Raw genomic sequence first — 21,841 nt, 5'->3', positions numbered from 1 at the left:
TAGAGTGTTGAAAGGTGATTGTTGCATGCTTTAAGCTTGTTTGTGAGCTATTTGTGCTTCTAATTTGCAACAGCCAGATGATGACGATATCGTTTAATGATATTTGATCAGTGATGCTGATTTTTAATGTTGACATTATTATTTTGAACTGAAACATTGACATGGTGGTGTATTTTGGCATTTTGTTATGTCATTTGGACTAAAACATTAATATATATGATAGTGTTTTGCTATATTTCTTTACTATTAGCATAGTGGTGTCCGAACTTATTTGCTGATATGTATGTATGTATTATACAAACCCAAAATGAATTCAAACCCACGCCAAAAAAAATCTAAAAGAATTTCAAACCCGAATCCAAACCAGCAACTTAGTCCATAATAAAATTTGTTAGGAGTCCTGCTAGAAGAACAAATGGAAGGATTTAAGAACTATAATCAATATAGAATAGATAAGGATATGTAAGAGTTGTGGAAGTGTTGTAGAAGAGTTGTCAAATTGAAATATCACAAGGATTTTTTTGGGTTGCTTTCCATGCCAAAGGGATTATATAGGTGTGGACTGTAGAGTATGGGATGGCAATACATTGGACCTAGAAAGTAGATATGTGAGAGAATTCAAAAACACTCAACCACAAGCAATTCCAGTATTAAAGTCTTAGCTCCAAACAAAATACTTAATTAAGACAGGTACCTCTTCTTTGAAACCAATGGCTATAATCTACCTACTAGGCTACCTAAAAAACAAAAGACAAATATTAACCAACATTAAAAATGATAGTGGGAAAAGAGTTAGATGAGCAAGATCAATTAGACAAAATAAAAATCAAGTGGATGCATATGTAGGGCATTAGCCTACACAAGTAAAAGATGTTTATTAGGAAATTAAAAAGCAAAACATTTCAAGCTAACTGTGTGGACAAAGAAACTCACTAGGAGGAGAGAACCATTAGAAAACCTACATTGGGACAGAAATCAAATGGAAGGAAGAAAATGTCAGTAAGTTCAATTAAAAACAAGCTCTCATCAGCTTTGATGTGAAATAGATGGCTAGTTCCCAAGGAAGAATGAAAGACAAAATATGTTTATTTTGTAACTTTGGGGCTATGGAAATGAATGATTCTACATATTGAGTGCCCAAGCTACAACAACACATTACCTCATGGCGATGGGAGAGCGGAGTGGAGTGAAGCGGGAGGGGGTGGGAGGTTTAGATTGTTTGAGCGAAAACTCCATAGGGATACAGGGATCCCAGTCTCTGGGTTTTGAGCAGGTCAATGACGACGGGAAGGGTGAAGTTGTGGAAGATGGGGACCCACGTGACTTGCAGCCGCACCCAGGTGAGATTCCTGCTCATGTTTTGGTACATAGAGCATCTAGAGGAGGTACCCCTCGAGCCTGGGGGAAATGGAATAACCTATTTGGTGTTAAACCCATAGGTAAGTCATCTTTTCCCAAGATTATTGATAAAACACATAAGAAAAAAGGGGTTTTCGCTGTAGAGGTTCCCTCTGAAATCATAGACCATAACATTTTGGGAATGGCAGTTACCCTAGTGGGCAAATTCATTGGCCCTTGACCTAATATAGATTTGGTGAGGACCTTTGCTAGAAACAAATGGGAATTGAAAGGGCACATTGAAGTAACAGCTATGGCTATAGAGTTTATGTCTTTGGAGTTCACATGTCAAGAGGATTACTCTAGGGTTCTTTTTGCAGGGAATTGGACGATGGGTAAATCTACTCTTATCCTTCAAAAGTGGACTTCCAATCTAGATTTGAACAATGATTTTCTTACTTAGGCCCCAATTTGGATAAGGCTTCCAGAGTTTCCCCTAGAATATTGGCATAAAGATGTTTTGGTTGGCATTGCCAACTCTTTTGGGAATGTTTGTCCATAGCTTCGGTTACAGCAACCAAGAAGAGACTAAAGTATGCTAGGGTATGTGTGGGTGTGGTTGAAGGACAGGATATGCCTCAGGTGATTGAGTTGTAGTCTCATCTGGGTAAAAGAGTGCAACAGATTGACTATGAGTTTGTTTCTTTTGCTTGTTTCCATTGTAAAAAGGCTGGACACAAAGCGAAGGCTTGCCTAGTTATCAAAGACAAGGAAAAGGCCTGTAAAGCAAATCTCAAAAAGGGAAAACACAACCAAATGTTTTCAATTGAAGCACCCAAGGTATGGAAGGAAAAAACCTCACATGAAAAGGACCAAGGGAGAAAGCACATTGTGCCTCCACCTAAGGAACCCAACACATTGGATGAAAATGCAAAAACTGGGGATATTGCATCTATTAAGAAATCATAGCTTATTGTCCTTTTGGGGGATAATAATAAGATCCTGAAAGGCTCTGAGCCAAAGCAGAACAACAATGTGGAAGACAATGCAGGAAAGGATCTTTTTGGCAATATATCTCTTAAGGAGGACAAAGGAGGAATGGAGGTAGCCAGTATCACTGAGAATCAGGTTGTTGTGGAATCCACAGACTCTCTAGATGGGACTCTTGTGGAAGGGGTGAACAAACCATCTCAGGGTAAAGGGTTCTCTCCATCGATGGTAAGTAGATTCCTAGACATGGTCTCAGATGCCTCGCCTGAGCACTTATCTCATTTGGAATCACTCTTAGATAGTTGCAAGGACACCAATGAGAACCCCTGGACTCAAGTTACCCATAAGAAAAAGAAAAACAGTAGAGACCCTTCACCAGCCTCACCAGTAGCAACAAGGAGCAAGGTCAAAGTGGAGACTAGAGGATCTTCAAGTAACCCAGGTAGGAAGAGCTTGAAACAAATTAGAAAGGAAGAAGCAAGGAGGAATATTTCGGATGGAACTCAAAAAACCATCCAAGAAGCTTGCCATAATTTTAAAATATGAAGATTATATCCTGGAACATTCGTGGACTCAATGGAATCTACAAACAGGAAATTGTTAGGAGTATGATTAGAGATCAATGGCCAGATCTTTTTTTAATTCTGGAAACTAAAATGAAAAAGGAAAAAGTTGATAAGATCTCCTTTGGTAATGGTTGGAGAAACTCGGCCACTAACTTGGATGGGGCGTCTAGTGGTCTTCTTACTATATGGAAGGATTCCTTGGATGCTAATATCATTTTTGATGAAGATAATATCTTACTCATGAATATTTTCGATCCAAAGACTCCGGAGAGATGGTTTCTTCTTAATCTATATGCCCCCAATACTAAGAATGGCAGAAGAAACTTTTGGCTTAAAAATTTGAACTTAGTTTCTCAGATTGGAGAGTCTAAGGGTATTATTATGGGAGATTTTAATACCCCCTTTTGGCTACTGAGAAGCTAGGAGGTCTTCCGCCTAATGTGGATAGTAGGAAACATTTAGCTGACCTGATAAGGGACTTAGCTCTCATGGATGTGGATCTTGGTGGATGCAAGTTCACATGGTCCAACAGGAGAATAGGCTCGGATTGCATTCAGGTGAGATTGGACAAAGCTCTCTTAACTTTGGATTGGATGTGTTAGTTTCAATGCAATCTTTCTTCGCTAGTTCGGCTTGGTTCAGATCACTCCCCTATCTCTCTCTCTATTGATAGAATTAATAGAAAGAAAGCTTTCCCTTTCAGATTTGAGAAAATGTGGTCGGCGCACCCTGGCCTATATGATAAAATCAAGGGGTGGTGGGGGATAGAGGTTGATGGAACAGCTATGTACAAGGTGTCCAAAAAACTAAGATTCATTAAATCCGAAATCAAAATATGGAACAAAAGTGACTTTGGAAATATTTTCCAAACCAAAGAAAGGGTTATGGAGGAACTTGCGAAGGTACAGGAAGAGATCTAGACATGGGGGTATGATGAAATTAAGATGAATACAGAGAAGAACATCATTGCTGATCTTCACAATATTGTTGGAAAGGAGGAAATGTTTTGGAGACAGAGATCACGGTCAATCTGGCTCAAAGAAGGGGATAAAAACTCAAGGTTCTTTCACCTTTCCACTATGAAACATAGGGCGGCCAACAGAATCAACCAGATTAAAAAGGGAGACGATATGATAAGGGAAGATAAAAAGATAGCTAAGGAGGCTATCAGGTATTTTTCCTCTCTTCTTACTAAAGATCTCAATTTGCCTGAAGAGGATCAAAATATCATCCTTGATACTATCCCTTCTATTATAAATGAGGCTAAGAATAGGGCCTTACTAGCTATTCCCAAAATGGAGGAAATTAAAGAGGCAATTTTTTCTTTGCCTACTAAAAAGGCCCTTGGTCCTGATGGGTTCCCCACCTTTTGCTCCTAGATGTACTGGGATGTTATCCATTATGACCTTGTCAAAGTTGTTCAAGAATTCTTTGGTGCTAGGAATCTGCTTAAAGAAATTAATGCTACTTTTTTGGTCTTGATTCTGAAAGTTACTGGGGCTGATTCTTTTGATCTTTCAGGCCTATTAGCCTTTGCAATTCTCTCTACAAGATTTTTGCTAAAGTCTTAACCAATAAAATTATTAAATTACTTCTTGGGATTATTGCTCCGCAACAATCTGGGTTTGTGCCTAGTAGACAAATTTTTGACTCCATCATTGAGGTCCATGAAGTTATTCATTCTTTGGAAGCTGGTAAAGGAGGGCTTCCTGCTTAAACTTGATCTTTCTAAAGCTTATGATAAGGTGGATTGGGGGTTTTAGGATAGAGTGCTTGAAGCTTTTGGTTTCAATTCCACAGTGAGAAAGATAATTTCTCAATTGATCTCCTCCCCTACCTTTGAGGTTATTGCTAATGGAACCCCTTCGGATTTTTTCAAATTTTCTAGAGGTCTCCGTTAGGGGGATCCTTTATCTCCTATTCTTTTCATCATCCTTGCTGAAGGTCTAGGCAGACTTATTAATTCCAAAAGAAGTAGGGGGGATTTGGTGGGACTGAAACCTTCTTCAGGTCCTCTGGTCTTTATCCATCAGCAATTTGTGGATAATACGATTTTGGTAGGTGAGGCGTCGATTAGAGAAGCACGAAGCGTCAAAGGGATTCTCAATACCTATTCCAAGGCCTCTGGTCAGCTCATTAACTAGGATAAGAGTTTGGTTTTTTTCTTCAATACTCCCCCTCATTGACAGAGGAAAATTGCTTGCGTCTTGGGCTGTAATATTGGGACTCTTCTCTCTGTTTACTTAGGCCTTCCTTTGGGAACCAAATCGCCTGACTGGTTTTGGGACAATCTCATTGACAGGTTTAATAGAAAACTAGTGGGCTAGAAAGGTGTTACTCTTAGCCAAGCTGGTAAAGTATTATTGATCAAGTCTGCCCTCTAAAACCTTCCAACTTATGCTCTCAGCCTCTTTACTATCCCTCCCAAGGTTGCTGAGCATTTGGAGGCCATTTAGAGGCAATTCATGTGGTCTGGAACTAATGAGAACAAAAAATACCCTCTAGTGGCTTGGGAGAATATATGTAGACCCAAGAATAAAGGGGGCCTGGGGATTAGAAAGCTGAAATAGGTTAACAGTGCTCTCCAAGCAAAAAAAATCTGGAGAATCTTTAATTCTAGAGGGGAATGGAGAGATATTATGGAGCTAAAGTACATGGCAAACCTTAGTCTCAAACAATTCATTAATAGAGAAGCTAATCCTAGGGGTTCTATTATTTGGAATGGCATATTGAGGACTAAGAGCTTTGCCTTCGACAAAGCTAAATAGAAACTTATCAATGGAGAAGATATCAACTTTTGGCATGATGATTGGCTCAGGGTTGGCCCTATCTGGGAAATTGAACCTTTCAGCAGATGGGCAAATGTTTGCATTAATAGATTTGGGAGCAGGGTGAGTGACTACAGGAATCAGAATGAATGGATTGACTTGGCTGAGATATCCTTGGATCTCAAGGCACTCATGGACCTGATTGGACATATCCCCTTATCTCTCAAGAAAGACACCATTATCTGGGGAGAGACTGTTAATGACATTTACACTATGGCCTCTAGCTATGAAAATCTACAAAATTTTGGTCCTTCCCCTGTGTGGGCTAAAGCCTAGTTCTCGGGGCTCATTCCAAAAATCAACATCTTCTTCTGGATTATGCTCCAAAATTGCATCTTGACGGTGGATAACCTCACAAAGAGGGGAAATATGATGCCTAACAGATGCATTCTTTGTAAAAATCAATGTGAGAGTGTTGATCACCTTTTCATCCATTGCCCTTTCATTAACATTATATGGTCTCTTTTCCTGTGTTTTTCTAACATATCCCGGTGTTTTCCTTCCAACATCCTAGAAGTGTTTGAGTAGTGGAACCATCGTAGATTTGGGAGTGATGACAGGGTTTTGTGGAATTGGACCTTACCCCCTGTTTGCTGGGGGGTTTGGAAAGAGCGTAACAATAGAATTTTTAGGGACAAGGAAACTCAGGCCGAGGTTGTTTTCCACAAATGCATGAATTCTTTGATGGAGAATTATTCTACTATCAAAGGTCCTATCCCCTCTATTGGCACCAATGAAAATAATAAACGAAAGAGGGAAGGGTGTATATGGTTGATGCCGCCTGAGGGATGGTGTAAAGCTAACTTCGATGGGGAGGCCAAAGGCAACCTGGGAAAGGCTGGAGTGAGAGGTATTATTAGAAACAGCTTCGGTAAAGGTATTGCTGCAGTGGCTGCTCCCCTTGGTACTCAAACCAACCATTATGTGGAGGCTATAGCAGCTCGTTATATCATTAAGCTAGCTAAAGATATGGCTGTGAGAAAACTTTGGTTGGAAGGCGATTCGAAAAACATTATAGATTGCCTTAAGGAGAAGAATAAACCTACCTGGACAACAGAGAACATTATAGAAGAATGCATTTTTCTTCTCAAATCTTTTGAAGAAATCTATGTGGCACATGAGTACCGGGAGGCCAACCAAGTGGCTGACAGCTTGGCTAATTGGGCCATCAAGTACAATGGGATGGCCAAGTGGACAGAAGGCAATAATCTCCCGTCAGAAATTAAAGATATGATTGAATGGGAAAGGATCCCAGGAAGATTGGGCATAATTAAAAATCATTATGATAGATAATACGACTTGGAGGAGGGTCAGAAATTTGATGTATAAATTTATTATGATAGTTAGTGCTTTATGGGGAATGTGCAGAAATGTGATGTGGAAGTACGATATCACTCGTATTCCTCACATCAATCATCTTTATCCTCTTAATTCAATGATAGACTTCAGATTGCTGGATAATAAGACTGATAACAGACTAAAGAAAACAAGAAGAGACTCTTTTACACTGAGGGGTTTTGATACTAGGTTTCAGGCTATCATCAAGGATAAAATGGTTGGGGAAAGGCATAGGAGGGAACCAGAGGATGAAGCCTAGCAATGGCGTAGGAGGTTGAAGGTTTGGGAAATTTTGAAAAAAGGGGATCTCACAACCTTTATAGAAAGGCTACATGGTTGGAATCCCTCAGTCACCAAGGCTATGGTGAAAAGCTAGAATGAGGGCATTGTGAAAATTGATGGAGTTAAGTTTACTATGACTGAGGATGTTATTTCTACAGTCACTGGTATTCCCATCATGGGGAAGAAATTTTACAAAGATTGGAAAATCTCGAGCCAAGTGGTGGTGGAATTTACTAAGGATCAAGAGGAGAAGAAAGCTCTTGCGAAGAGAGGTACCAATTATCTCCCAAGTTCCATAAAGCGGCTATGGAGGTTTGTTTTAAGGGCTATTATCAAGTATGTCACCTTTGATACCAGATTTGATCGGCTATGCGCTTACCGCTTCATGATTTTAAATCACTTTAGGTATGGGGCCAAAATTTCTATCCCCTTTTATCTTTACTCTTCAATGAATGCGAATATAAATGAATATCAGGAGAAGCACACTAGGAATCCGACACTCAATCAGGGGCTTTTACTTTTAATTTATGAATTCTTCAAAGCCAGGACAATGGGAAAACAAATTAAACCTAAAAAGGATGGGAAGAAGGATAGAGAGGACTCGGAAGAGTTGGAAGATAACTATTTGCCATTGAACACAGAAGATAGCCAAGATATGCACACTGAATCGGATAAGGATGATACTCCACAAAGAGGCTATGGGAAACACAACATCAGACAGGAAAATAAAAGAGATACTACTCATCAACCCAAGCATGACCTTGATTTCTCCTCTGATAGGGAGTATAATGAAGGGGCTGAAGGAATGGACACGGGGGAAGAGAGTGCTGAAGGTGCAGAGGAGAATAGAGAAGAGGAGGGTTTGGAGAGGAAAAAGGGAAAGAAAACCATCACTATAAAAATGCCGAAAAACAAAGAGGATTCTGAGAATACTGTCAGGGGTCAAAAAAGAAAACATCCTGAAGCCAAGGAGAAAAAAGGGGTCAAGGGGGATGTGTTGGAAGGAAGCAAGAGGGTTGATCAAAACCAAGGCTTTGAGGATTTTGGTACCAGCCGATACAATTGCTCAATTACTGGCAGAGATAGAAAGGTGGTATGGAGAAATTTCGACACTACCTCGGCCAAGATGGGGTTAAACAAAGAACTAATTAGAACTCAAGTAAAAGAGGATGATGAAGGCAAAATACTAATGGAGCAATCAATCGATCTGGCCCTGATTATTTTCAGTGACACTGCTAAGGAGCACCCGGACATGGACGTCATCAACAATGCCAAGAATAGTGCTGTGGACAGTTTCCGTACTACAAAATGGATCTTCCATGAACTCCAATACCTAAAGTACAAGGTGTGCAGCCTTGAAAGAGAAAACTACAGCCTGAAGAACATAATCACTAAGGAAGAAAAGAACAAGGATGACAGGGTGCAGGAAGTCATAAAAAGGGTTGAAATTATGGAAAGCTCCATGGGGATCATTGTAGAACAAAGCTGCAATGTCCTTAAGAAAGCCAATGAAAACATCAAGATCCTTAACAACAATATGGAGGATCATAGAACCAGTAAGGATGAGGATTTGACCTACCATAGCACCAAGGAAAAGACCCCTGAGGATTGCTTTAGGAAGCGCAAAAGATCCAGCACAAGGAAGACGAAAACTCTGGATCTTGATAAAGAGCATTCAGAAATGAAGGAGGCAGCAGGCAGACTTTCGGAGCTCCACATTAATGCAGCAGAAATGTTAAGAGAGATTCCCTGAGCGCCCTAGCTTTTTTGGGATGACCTGGCTTTTTGTCCTTTCTCCTTGGCTTTTCATTGGTTCCCGTCTTTTTGTAGGGAGATGTTTCTTTGGTATGCTTTTAGTTACTGTTGCTACTTTAAGCGATCTTTTATGACTGTTCTTTTTATTGTATGGGTTTCAGGGCCCTGTTAAATCCTGTTTTCCTTAATCAAAAACATTAGAAGCAAATGCATCAAAAGTCTGAGGGCTGACCCTTCAATTGCCTTTTTTGAAGATTTGAGAATGACAAAAACCAAGGGAATTTCTTCCCAACATAAACAATGGCAGATCTAACCTTAAGAAGAAAGTGACAATGTCTCAAGTTTAGGTTTGCTGACCTTGCATATTTTTTCAAGGTGACCTACATTGTATGGTGTATACATCTTCCTTAGTGTTGCTAGGTGGTCCCATAGACATTTTGGTCTCCTAGAGGTCAATCAAATCTTTCATTCATTCATTTAAGTAGTTGAGATAAAGTCAGTTGCAGACAAAGTTAGAGAGCATGTGGTATATATGGAATTAGTATCTGTTTTTGCAACTAGAAGAAGAATTTAATATGCACAATTTTTGTCCTTTGAAATATTTGTTAATTTCAGTTATCCTCCTTTGAGCCGCATGTTGTTGTGAATGCTCTTATCTATTTCTTAGTACTTCCAACTGTGCCACTAAGAAAATGAATTCCTTTTGCACTTTTGATCCCTCTGCTGATAGTTCAGTTTTCTACAGCTTTGCATTCCAAGAGAAAAATATTCACAACTCAAGATGATGAATTTTCAAAGGGTTGAGTTATTTCCTTGTGGTTTTCCATCAAAAATGTCAGTGCTTATAAATTAATTAATACAATAGAGGCCCTGAAAGACGAATAATCATAAAAACGAGGACACAAACCAATGAAAAATAAACAAGGGAAAACGTATTGTTTTTTTCTTAGGAAATTGATGATATTCATTGAGTTGCATGAGTGGAAAATGCATCTCCTCAATTGTTAGCAGAACAATTAGATCAAGCTCAATGGAATGTGCTCCTGTTTTTGGGCACTTGAAAAAGAGTGCAAGTCTTGGGTGGACTGGGATACACAAGAAACCAATTAGGAAACTAACTAAAAAGTCACTAGACAACTCAATGGAATGTGCCACATGAACAAGGGTTTAAGTCTTGGGTGGATTCGGACATATAAGAAACAGACTAGGAAACTAAATAAAAAGGCATTAAATCTATCTCCACAATTTAACAAGGAAAACTAACTGAAAGCAGCACTTGAGCTGCTCTTAGCTGATAATAAAGGAATAATTTATTTTTTCTTCAAAAGGAAAGCAAATAAATATGAAAATGTATAAATATCATATATAGTTAAAGAACGTGAGCGTACATTTGGATTGTCCTCCACATTTTCCTGCCGTATTTCTTTCATGTTGTTGTAAGTTCTGCCACTTCTATCCTTTTGTTTAAGTTCTGATTCTACTCTTCTCTGATCTTCTTTAGAAATACCCATTGAGTGCTTCTTCCAGCGCATAACTGCGTCCTCAGACCCTCCCCATGGAACTATACATACTTTTTGACCTCTGATGCTTGATCCCTGTCCAAATATTCAAATACGTAAAAAAAAACACAAAATAATAGCCATCTAATGATCAATAAGTCTGCTCTTTTTTAACAATATATAGTACTACACCACTGATTGACAAAAATTAAACTTACTTACACTCAAGAGAACGGCAGTTTCTAAAGCATAAGGCTCCTTGAAAGTCACAAATGCAACTCGTGCATACATTCCAGCACTACCATCACCATTCCAAAAAACCAACAATCAAGATAACTTTAGGGATTGTCAATCTTCAGATATAAACCTTATACATCTTCTTAAATGAACTTACTTCTTAGTTGATCAGTAGTCTCCGCTTATACAGAGAACGAAGTCGGAGAAGAAAACTATATGTGCTGTTTTTTCCCTATCCTCTTTACCAACTCTCAAATATTAGATTTGACAATTCAATTAAACATGTCAAAAGAGTAACCAATTGTTAAAGTTTTACTAAATTCCCGATATTTAATCTTTATGTTGAATTCTATATATTTCATCTAACACATATTTCATACGCGTCTGGTGTATGCACATAGTCTGGTCCTGGATGCTAAAAACAAACAAAATTTTCGAAGACTAATACTATGCATATAGTTATTTCTGTAAATCTTTTGTGCTGCAATTCAATATCAACAGGACTTCCGTAATGGTGAGTGGAGGTAAATAACAAGATTGTAAAGTCTCTTTTGGAGGAGAGATTTGAAGACATAATATCCGAGCCAAGAAATTTCAGATAGTTATAAATGGATTGCTTGCACATAAAAAAGGAACAGTAGGTGCTTTGGAAACAAATTTCCCCATAGAATAAGCACACATGTATATCCATCCCTAGGGATTTAAAAACCAAGGAAATTTCTTGACATAATCTTGGTCTGACCGGTAAATTCTCATGGACGCCAAGTATAAGGTCATAAAAAGTCTCAAAAAAGGATGGAAAACAATTGATTTAGGTCTATTAAAATCCCTTGTCAATAATGACACCATATCAAATCCAATTGACTTTAAAAGGCATATTTAATTTGGGGTAAGCTGTATGTCAATTCATCAAGTACGTATATAAGAGGGTAATTTTTTTATAGAAAGCAATGATAGTTACTAAAAATAAAAGATAGTTTGAAATTAGTAAAGGTCTGGATTAGTTTTAGAAACTAAGAAACCAGGGATCGATGTAAAGAACTTGCCTATAGAATGGGCCCTGGTAATAGACTCAATTAAATTTGGAGGAGCCATGTAAACACAAAAATAAAAATTAGATTTCCATTGCCAATGAAATAGCCCTGTTATTAGTTTAAGGAACAAGGATGATACCCATAGAATCGTAATTGTCTTGGTAAGAAATAGTTCACAAGAATATCTGGAAGACAGTTTACCCTCTAGCAGATGGTGTTTAAGTAGAAATATAATTGAAGTTCTCTTTTGAACTTTTTTCTGTTTTGTCGTGTTTCAAGTTTCAACTGAATGGCCTGAATGCCATATCCTTTTTCTTTTTATTTCTTTAGCACCCAGAAATTCCTAACAGCTTTAAGTTGAAAGAACATAAACCAAAGTTCTTTAATTAGTTCTCTGAGTGATTAGATGTAGGAGTGAAGGAAAACTGGTTACAATTGTAGGTGCATAACATCATTTAGTATCACAGAGGAAGATTCTAAGATGATAGACTTTATTAAAAGCATTATCAGATATTGAGAGAAAAGGTTGAGAACAAGCATGGATGCTGAGTGAACCTGTAGGGAAGAATGAATGGTTACTGCTGAAGCATATGACCATCTATAAGTTCAGAGGAGCTTTCGTGTGCATGACAGGTTCAAACTTGTGACTTGAGGAAGTCCATGAGTAATTAGAATTGAATGTGCAGGGGGAGTCATAAGTAATGTTAAGTATGTGAAGACCAACGGTCTCCTGGGATTTTCCCTCCAATTATTATGTCTCTTCAGCTGATCACTTGTGATCTATAAATGCTGATTGCATCCATTTCTAACTCACTTTTTCAATCAATAATATTCCTCTACTCTCACTGTGGACATAGGCACGATTTGTGGTGAACTAGGATAAATTCTGTGTTTATGTGTTTTTCTTTTTTGCACTTTTCATTTACACTTTTGATTAACCTTTCAATTGGTATCAGAGCCTGCAATTGATTTCGGTGACCAAATTCCGAAGTCATGGAGGAATCAAGAGTGCAAAAATTCTCAAGGAAGAATTTCAATCTATGGAAGGTACAGATGTAATCATTATTAATCAAGCATGATCTTGCAACAGCAATCGGAGGTAAAGCAAAAAAGCCAACCTCCATGACGGATGAGACTTAGAATACGATTGATGAAAAAGGCAATGGCAGAGATTTTTCTCTCGATATCTCACGTCTTGTTCAATGTGAACAATGAAATGACAACAAAGGCGGTATGGGACAAGCTTCAAAGTATGTACGAAACGACGTCTACTGCAATTTTTTTTTTAATCATGAAGAAGATTTACAAGTTGAAGATGAAGGATGGAACAGCGATGTCGAATCACATGAATGAGTTAAACACTCTTTAATGTCAAGCAAACTCCATTAGTATTCCTCAAGATGACGAAAATAAGACTGTCATCTTACTATGCTCCTTACCAGACAGCTGGGATGGTGTGGTAACATCAATCAACACTTCCGTTAAGGGCAAAAACAAATTGGTCTATGATGAGGTAGTTGCTACTTTTCTTAGTGAAGAGATGAGGAGAACCAACAAAGAGTCTTCATCCGGAGATACTCTAACGATGGTTAGCACAGAAAATAGAGGAAGAATTCATCATAGAGGCAGAAATAATAACAACTGAAGGTCACAATCAGCTAGAAGACCACAGTCCCGAGGTAGACAAAATGGTTGTTGGTTTTGTGGAAAGGCTGGTCACATTAAAAATGACTGTAGAAAATATAAAAGGGTTCAAGAAAAGGTTTTGGACAGCGGAGCAAACATCATTCATAATAAGAATGATGGTATTTTAGTTCTTGCAACAAGTGACACAACTTCAAATTCATGGGTAATTGACTCCAGGGCTTCATTTCATGAATTTTCTTGCAGCAAAGCCTTCACAAACTACAAAGAAGGTAAATTTGGGAATGTCTATTTGGGTGACAACAAAGCTTGTGAAATTGTAGGAAAGGGTGATATTTTGTTACCAATAGAAGGAGGTGCTCAATTATTGCTTAAGGATGTTAGGCATGTTCCCAAATTAAAAAAGAATTTGATTTCCATTGGTCATCTATATGCTCAAGGATTTCTTACACTTCTCACAAACACATGGAAAATTATTGAGGGTTCCATGGTTATCACCAAAGGGGATAAAGTTGACAGCCTATATGTTGTAGAAACTAGTGATGAGGTGGGAGTTGCGATGACTTTTGAGCACAAGGATGCCGCATGAGCAAAAAGGGGCTAGAGGTTATGCTTAATCGAGATCAACTTTCAAGTCTCCAATCAGCAGATTTGGAATTTTGTGAGCATTGTCTTCATGGGAAACAAAAACATGACAGCTTTATGAAGAATGGCCATGACAAGAAGACAACACCATTGGAGTTAGCACTCAGATGTCTTCGGTCCCACAAAGGTAGCCTCTTATGGAGGCGCAAATTACTTTGTTTCCTTTCTTGATGATTGTACTAGAAAGGTTTGGGTTTATATGATCTCTAGAAAATCTAAAGTTTTCTCAAAATTTAAAGTTTTTAATGCTCTTGTTGAAAATCAAAGTGGGCACAACATCAAATGTTTAAAATCAAATAATGGAGGTGAATTTTGTTAGTTGGAGTTTGATAACTTTTGTGCAGATCATGGTATCCGACCAGTGAAAGTTGTGTCATTCACCCCTCAAGAAAATGGGACAGCAGAAAGGCTGAATCGAACCATACTTGAGAAAGTTTGATGCACGCTTTCTAATGCCAGTTTGGGCAAAGAATTCTGGGCAGAGGCCTGCAATACAGCAATGTATTTGATTAATCGAAATCCTTCATCTCGTTTGGACTTTGGAATTCCGAAAGAGGAATGGTTGGGTAGAAGGATTTCCTACTCACATCTTCAAGTGTTTGGGTGTCGAGCATTTGTTCATGTTCCTAAAGAAAAAAAGAGCAAGCTAGATTCAAACTCACAGCAGTCTATCTTCATGGGCTATGGTGAAGATTGGTTTGGATTTCGTTTATGGGACCCTGTTGCAGAGAAAATTCTGCGGAGCAAAGATGTGGTCTTTACTGAGAAAAAGTTTCCAGCTCTTCAATCAGCACCACAGGAAGGCATTACTAAAGACTTTGTTTCTATATCTCTGTTTAATAAGAACACTTCTTCAATAAATTCCCAGATTCAAACTATGGTTTCTACTCCTACTTTTGTTTTAGCCCCAAATCCTACTCTATCTTCATCCTTTGTTTCTACGAGCATGGACTGTAATCATTCGTAGCTTGAAGAATTGTTTGAAGATACGTCACATCTTCCTTCACAAGCCAATCCAACCAGAGATGAAGTGCATCCAAATATAGTTCCTCTGTTTCATACAGAAACTTTGCCATCACCACAAACAGAGCATGTTAACTGTTATCAACATCCTCCTACATGACTTCACGGCAATCAGGAAGAGCATCGGTTTCAAGTTCATCGACATGTTGATGGTGGTGCCTCATTAGAGACTAGTCATGGCAACGAACATTTAGGAATTGCCAACATCCCTCATGATACAAAGCCTTTTAACAGGCCTCCTCCGCACCTCTCTCACCACCATGGAGCATCTACCTGGGCATCAAACTCCTTTGAACATGGTGCTAGAGTTTGTCAATGTCTATTCATGCCCGATGAAAACAATGTCCATGGTGGACCTTGCGTGGACACTACCACTAGTGACAGTCTTCAACATCAAACAATGGCAGAGCATGAGAGACGGGTTGTTTCTATTGATGGTGGCCAATTTGGGAAGTTAAGACAGGACTCCAGTGATGTTGCTGCTGCTAGAAGACAGGATACTTGTCGTGAAATGGAGCTTCACTTCTCTACTCCATATGAGCCTGATAGGAGTTCCTTTGGCCTGAGCAGTGGACATGGGCAATCAATCCCAATTACGGTTTGTAGGGAACACTGTGACATTGGCAATTCTATAGATCAACATGATGGTAACTGTTCCAGTTTTCCAATTGGGTTATTGCCAGCATTTTCCATTGCAAGACATTTTAAGCCTATGGATGTCTCTAACTGCAAACATCAAACAATGGATTTCAAATTCAGCTTGCCATAGATGGAGGCATCCAAGAAAATGGGCATTTGATCAGAGATAATACCCAGAATAAACAACAAATTCAAACATCTTCACGTGGGAGTGCCCATGAATTGCTACAAAATAATTCTGAGGAGACAAATATTCCAGACTTAAGGTGATCTACAAGGCAGAGAAGGATGCTTGCCAAGTATTCAAATTATGAGTTTACTTTGAGGAGGCAGATCCTGAGATTTTAATCTCTGATCAAATTGAACTAGTTAATTAACTTAATTTTAAAGATGTTTGCAGAAGTACTGATAAAAATCAGTGGATGATTGTGATGGAAGAAGAGATGAATTCTCTTAAAGCCAATTAAACTTGGGATTTAGTACCGCTTCTACCCAACCGTAAAGCTCTTAAAACCCATTGAGTATATAAAGTGAAAGAGGAAGATGGCAGAAGAAAGAGGTACCGTGCTCGGTTGGTTGTCAAAGGGTATGCTTAGAAAAAGGGACTAGACTTTGTAGAGATTTTCTCGCCAGTTGTGCGGATGACTATAATCCGGGCAGTTTTGAGATTGGTAGCCATTTGGGATCTTGAACTAAAACAACTTGATGTCAAGATGACTTTTCTACATGGTGACATCAATGAATAATTGTACATGGAACAGCCTAAAGGCTTTGTTCAAAGAGGAAAAGAACATCTCTATTGTCGGCTGAAGAGAAGTTTGTATGGGCTTAAGCAAGCTCCAAGGCAGTGGTACATTCAATTTGATCGGTTCATGTCTAAACACAATTTCACCCAGTGCGAATCAGATCCATGTGTCTACTATAAAAGGCTTCCTAGTGGTGAGTTTGTTATTCTTCTACTCTATGTTGATGACATGTTAGTTGTTGGTTCTTCTCCTCGAATAGTTAGCAAGTTAACAAAAGAGTTAGCTACTCGGTTTGCCATGAAAGATTTAGGGGCTGCCAAAAAGATTCTTGGAATGACTATCACTAGAGATAGGCAAAAGAAGGTGATTACTTTGTCACAAAAATCATACATTGACAAAGTTGTAGAGCGGTTTGGTATGGCTGAAGCAAAACTTGTTCCTATTCCTCTTGCTCCTCACTTCCATCTAACTTCTTATTTGTGTCCCAAAACACAAGAACAGAAGGACTTTATGAGTAACATTCCTTATAAATCAGTAGTTGGTAGCATAATGTATGCTATGGTTTCTACATGTCCCGATATTGCTCATGCGGTGGGAGTTGTTAGTAGATTCATGAGCAATCCTGGGAAGCCTCATTGGGAAGCGGTTAAGTGGATATTATGGTATCTCAAGGGCACTTCTGATTATGCATTATGTTTTGGTAGAAATCATGCTCAGCTGCAAGGATTCAGTGATTCAGATCTTGCTGGAGATCGAGAAAAATGCAGGTTTGCTACTAGTTATGCTTTCTTATTTGTCGGGGCTGCCATTAGTTGGGCCTCAAGGCTGCAACATTGTGTTGCTCTTTCTTCTGCTGAAGCTGAATACTTGGCTCTTTCCGAAGGTGCTAGAGAGATGATTTGGTTGCGATGCTTGTTCAACGAAGTACATTGGCAACAAGATGATTATGTTTTATTTTTTGATAGTCAGAGTGCAATTTTTATGGCTCACAATCATTCCTCTTAGTGACATTCCAAACATATTGACAAGCATGCTCACTATGTTCACTATGTGGTAGAAGAAGGAAAATTAAAGGTAGCCAAAATTGATACAAAGATCAATCCAGCAGACATGTTGACGAAGGTTGTTGCCAAAGAGAAGTTTGAATCTGCCAAGACTTCTTTTGGCCTTGTTAAAAAGAAGTAGGTCAGCAGGGGAATGGGTGATCAGTTAAAGCATCCAAAGGCTCTAGAGCAAAAAAATCACAGACATCCAAGAGGTTTCAACTTTCAACAATGCCAATTGAGCAGAAGAGTGAAAAAAAGCACCAAGTAGCCTTGGAAACATGGTAAATAAGTACAGAAGAAACAAACTAACTGGCAGATCTGCAGAGATGGTAGAGAGTAGCGGTGAAGAAAGCAAACTGCTGAGAAGTGAATGACGGAAGAAGATTTTCATTCTAGGAAGGGTATAACAAAGGAATGATGGCTGATCTGAATTTTTCATGACAAAGTACAATAGTTTTATGGCACTAATTTTATGGTCATCAACAGTTATTATATACTTTCAGCTCTTCTTTCTGATTTACAGAGTCCATGCCCCCTTCAACATCATTTTATCTTATTAAAAATAAGTTGTCGAGATTTTTTATTTTTAAAACCTATATTAAACATTATATAAGTAAAATGCTCTTTTGAAACATAGAAGTTATTTTTATTTTCTCAGATTTGAGAGCTACTGATTCAAAGTTGATAAGCTGGCTGAAATTTCAAAACAACAAAACAAACTTAATACAATGAATCAATTATCCATGAGAAAGATTTCATAAAATAATCTTTACAATAGAGAGAGAAACTTTGAAGTTCATTTATCTGAACAGATCAACTTGACTTCAAAGGTTTTTTCATATCACAAAAATTATACCGCCCAAATTGATGATCTTAAAGTAGAATAAGCAAGAGATACAGAAACCAAACTGGGTATCATAAGGAAAAACTTTACCTTTCTAGCTTTACATTGAGTACAGTTCCACAATAGCCGAAGAATTCTTTCACATCATTTTCGGTTGCCTTAGTTGATAAATTACAGATTTGGACGGTGAATTTGTCTGCCATACACTCCTAATTGCAACTCAAATCAAACCAGGAAGACAAGCAACGCAGTACTGCTGATCTTCTATTCCAATGTTAGGCTTGTGAAAGCACGAAAAATTCTTTGAAAAACAAGTGGTGCACGGATAAAAGCAGGGAACAGAATAACTTTTTAAATGAATATTCAAAGTTGTGTATTCTTTTTTTTTTTTAATAAATATTCTTGTTAGCATTAGATTAATAACAAGAGCTAAGTTACAGCTATGGTCCCACCCAACGCAAAATCAACAATGATAAATTTAGTTGTGGTTGGCATTGTGTAAAAGAAAAAAGGGTACAAAGCGAGTAATAGTAAGAGGAGGAAAGATAGTGACAAAAAGGAGTAATATAGAATGGTTATAAACTAAGAGAAACATAATAAAATATATATATTGCAACAATTTTGTTGTTTTATTTATATATAACATTATAGATTATTAAGATATAAAAATGCATATTTGTTTAATTTTGTAAGTAGTTCATTATGTATTTATTATTTTTTTTGAAAATTATTTTAGCTTGAAAAGTTTTCAAAGCTTTAATATTATAATATATAAGAAATGTAAATATAAATAATAAAATGTCTTATTATTAAATATAAATTTATATTGTTATAATTAATATATATTATATTTTATAGTTATAAATTCAATTAAATATTAATTTTTGTAGTATTAAAAATATAATAAAATTATAAATTCAAATTATTTACTATTACAAATTATACATGATCATATATTTATTATATACTATTAATTAAATATATATAATTTAATTTAGATTAAATATATAAAATATGACATAAATATAATTATCCTACTATTTCATAATAAATTTTTAATTTACATTGATATAATATATAAATATAAGTAATTAGAACATCGAAAAAAGGATGGGGGAGCGAGTGCAGGGGCGACCGCGTTTTGAACGCTGGGGGCAACGGTCACCTGCAACAGACAGGCGAGTACACCAGCATTTCACAGAATGGAACCCTAGGTTCAAACGCCATGAAGGAAGGGCATATGATGAGAAGATCAATAGACGATGGCCAATGAACCGGTATAGGTGGAATGGGGGGCATAATAAAAAACCCTACTACCAAAATGAGTGTCAGTTTTTTCCACCATAGAGGAGACAGGCGGAAGCAAAGAACTGGGACAGGAGCAAGAAAGGGAACAGAAATGCTTGGGGGTACAAAAATTTCGATAAGTTTGACTATTCCAGAATTGCCCATAAGTTCTACAGGTCGAAGCAATAGGAGGAAATGGCCATGGGGGAGAAAGAAGCAGCGAAGGAGGGCTCTCAAAGTAAAGAGGACAATGCCACCTATGAGGTAATGTCCATAATCCGTATTAGTAATGAAAACTGGTTAGAATCGGTTAATGAAATGAAAGAGAAAGCATTTTTCTTTAAGTGGTTAGGGCCATGGCCGTCAGTTTCTATTATAAGGCGGGGGAGCCGATCTCTATGGGGGGTAGAATGTAGATTCAAAACCCTAGCGAATGGTTTCTATCTGGGAATAGCACCAAGCAGAGCAGATAAAGATGACATTCTGAAAAAGGGTCCCTATCTTCTCGAAGGTAAGGGTATTATTTTAAAGGAATGGGCACCAAACTTTGATCCAAACAAAGAGAAGGTGAAGTCTTTCCCCACCTGGATCAATCTTCACAACTTACCAGTAGAATACTGGGGAGAAAAGGTGCTGGAAGAAATTGGGAACACAATAGGAGAACTTGTCAGGTCAGAAGTGGTCCTAAATAAAGTGGACTCATCCTCTCATCCAAGGCTACTGATCATGTTAAAGGAAGGGAATCCATGCCCGGACTATGTAAACCTAAGCACGGAATACGGGGTTTGGAAACAACAGATAGAGATATGGGAAGGAGAGGAAATAAAAATAAAAAACCCAGAAGAGGAATCTTGGAATATCAGTAGCAGGAGAAGGAAAGGTTTGGAGGATGACGAAATTCTAGATTTCTTAGAGTTGGGCGAGGGACAGAAGCCTCAGACACAAAACCCAAAGGACCTAACACCCACAAACATTGAGGAAGAAATTCAGGATCATCCAGTGCAGTCAGAGGGAAGAGAGGTGCAGAAAAGTGAGGAGGGGGAAGGGTTTAAAAGGACCACAGAGAACTCCACCCAAAGAGTATTGGAAACTCCATGGGAAGCAGAATGTGATCAAAGGGAAATGGAGGTGCAGAGAAACGCTCAGGGTACGGATGGTGACCAGCAAGGGATGAATGACAATCCAATAAACCTTAGAAGGTGTAGTGCAAGAATAGGAGAATCAAGTAAACAAGAAATGGAATCCCAAGAAGGAGGAGAGAATGGAGAATGTGAAACTCCGAGAAGTAAGGATCTAGAAGGTAATGGGGAAACAATTTTTAAAGACAATGAAGTCTCCCCGGAAAGAAATCTAAGTGATTCCTCTGAGGAAGCCTTGGACAGTAGTAGTGGAATGGAGGAAATGGGTTTACCCTTAGAAGAGGACCTATTAAATGACCTAGGGTTATCAGATAGGCCAGGAATATAGGAAGATAGATCTTTAGAGCTAACAAGCTCCAAAAAGCAGAAACCGAATGTTGGGAGTCAAAAAAAACGAGGACCAAAACCAGTGAAAGTTAAGCTGGCAATGGCGGGCAAAGATGCAAGCCAAACAAAAATCTTGAGATCGGGAAAAGGCTTGGCCTTTTCCCGGGAGCCATGAAAACCTTATCATGGAATGTCAGGACAAAATTCGTTTGATCAAAAGGTGTCTTGATCAAGCAAAGCCAAATTTAGTTTTTCTCCAAGAAACAAAGATAAAAGAAGAAGATTTCTCTAGTTTTAAAGATAAATTTAGAAGATGGGAATGTTTGCTATCGGGGGCTCAGGGAGCTTCAGGTGGTATGGCGATACTTTGGAAGCCTGAAACAATCACAGTTTCGGAGTCTAAGTTAAACGCAAATTGGCAATGGGCTAAAGTCTATGTTAAAAATCTACATTGGTCATTTATGGTGATAAATGTGTATGGACCAAATAAAAATGTTGAGAAGAAAGAGTTATGGGGGAAAATAGCTGAAAAAGTGCAGGAGTTTCCAAATGAGGTAACAATTTTGGGGGGGGATTTTAATGCTATTCTAAATCCGGAAGACAAAAAGGGAGGCAAAGGATGGCGTTCTGAGAG

At 38.1% G+C, this 21,841-nt stretch overlaps 1 protein-coding gene across 2 annotated transcripts in view; it reads right to left on the bottom strand.

Moving 5' to 3' along the window:
- The window catches only part of LOC149530747 (uncharacterized), a 47,235-nt gene extending 28,387 nt beyond the window's left edge, over positions 1 to 18,848 (bottom strand). The window contains exons 1-4 of one of the 2 annotated variants that reach the window (XM_089809142.1): positions 18,545 to 18,777; positions 10,991 to 11,072; positions 10,819 to 10,894; positions 10,486 to 10,692 (exon numbers count right to left, since the gene is read on the bottom strand). In XM_089809142.1, coding sequence (XP_089665268.1) covers positions 10,486 to 10,692; positions 10,819 to 10,887 — 276 coding nt within the window. In that variant the 5' untranslated portion in view covers positions 10,888 to 10,894; positions 10,991 to 11,072; positions 18,545 to 18,777. Of the gene's footprint in view, positions 1 to 10,485; positions 10,693 to 10,818; positions 10,895 to 10,990; positions 11,073 to 18,544 lie in introns of both variants that reach the window. The other variant, XM_089809141.1, reaches the window with a different exon arrangement.
- Positions 18,849 to 21,841: the final 2,993 nt, after the last annotated feature.

The sequence above is a fragment of the Cupressus sempervirens genome, chromosome 11, assembly GCF_028749045.1.
Source record: "Cupressus sempervirens isolate cs-2001-9-10 chromosome 11, ASM2874904v1, whole genome shotgun sequence".
In the NCBI taxonomy this organism is placed as follows: Eukaryota; Viridiplantae; Streptophyta; class Pinopsida; order Cupressales; family Cupressaceae; genus Cupressus; species Cupressus sempervirens.
This window is presented reverse-complemented; position numbering and strand designations above follow the sequence as displayed.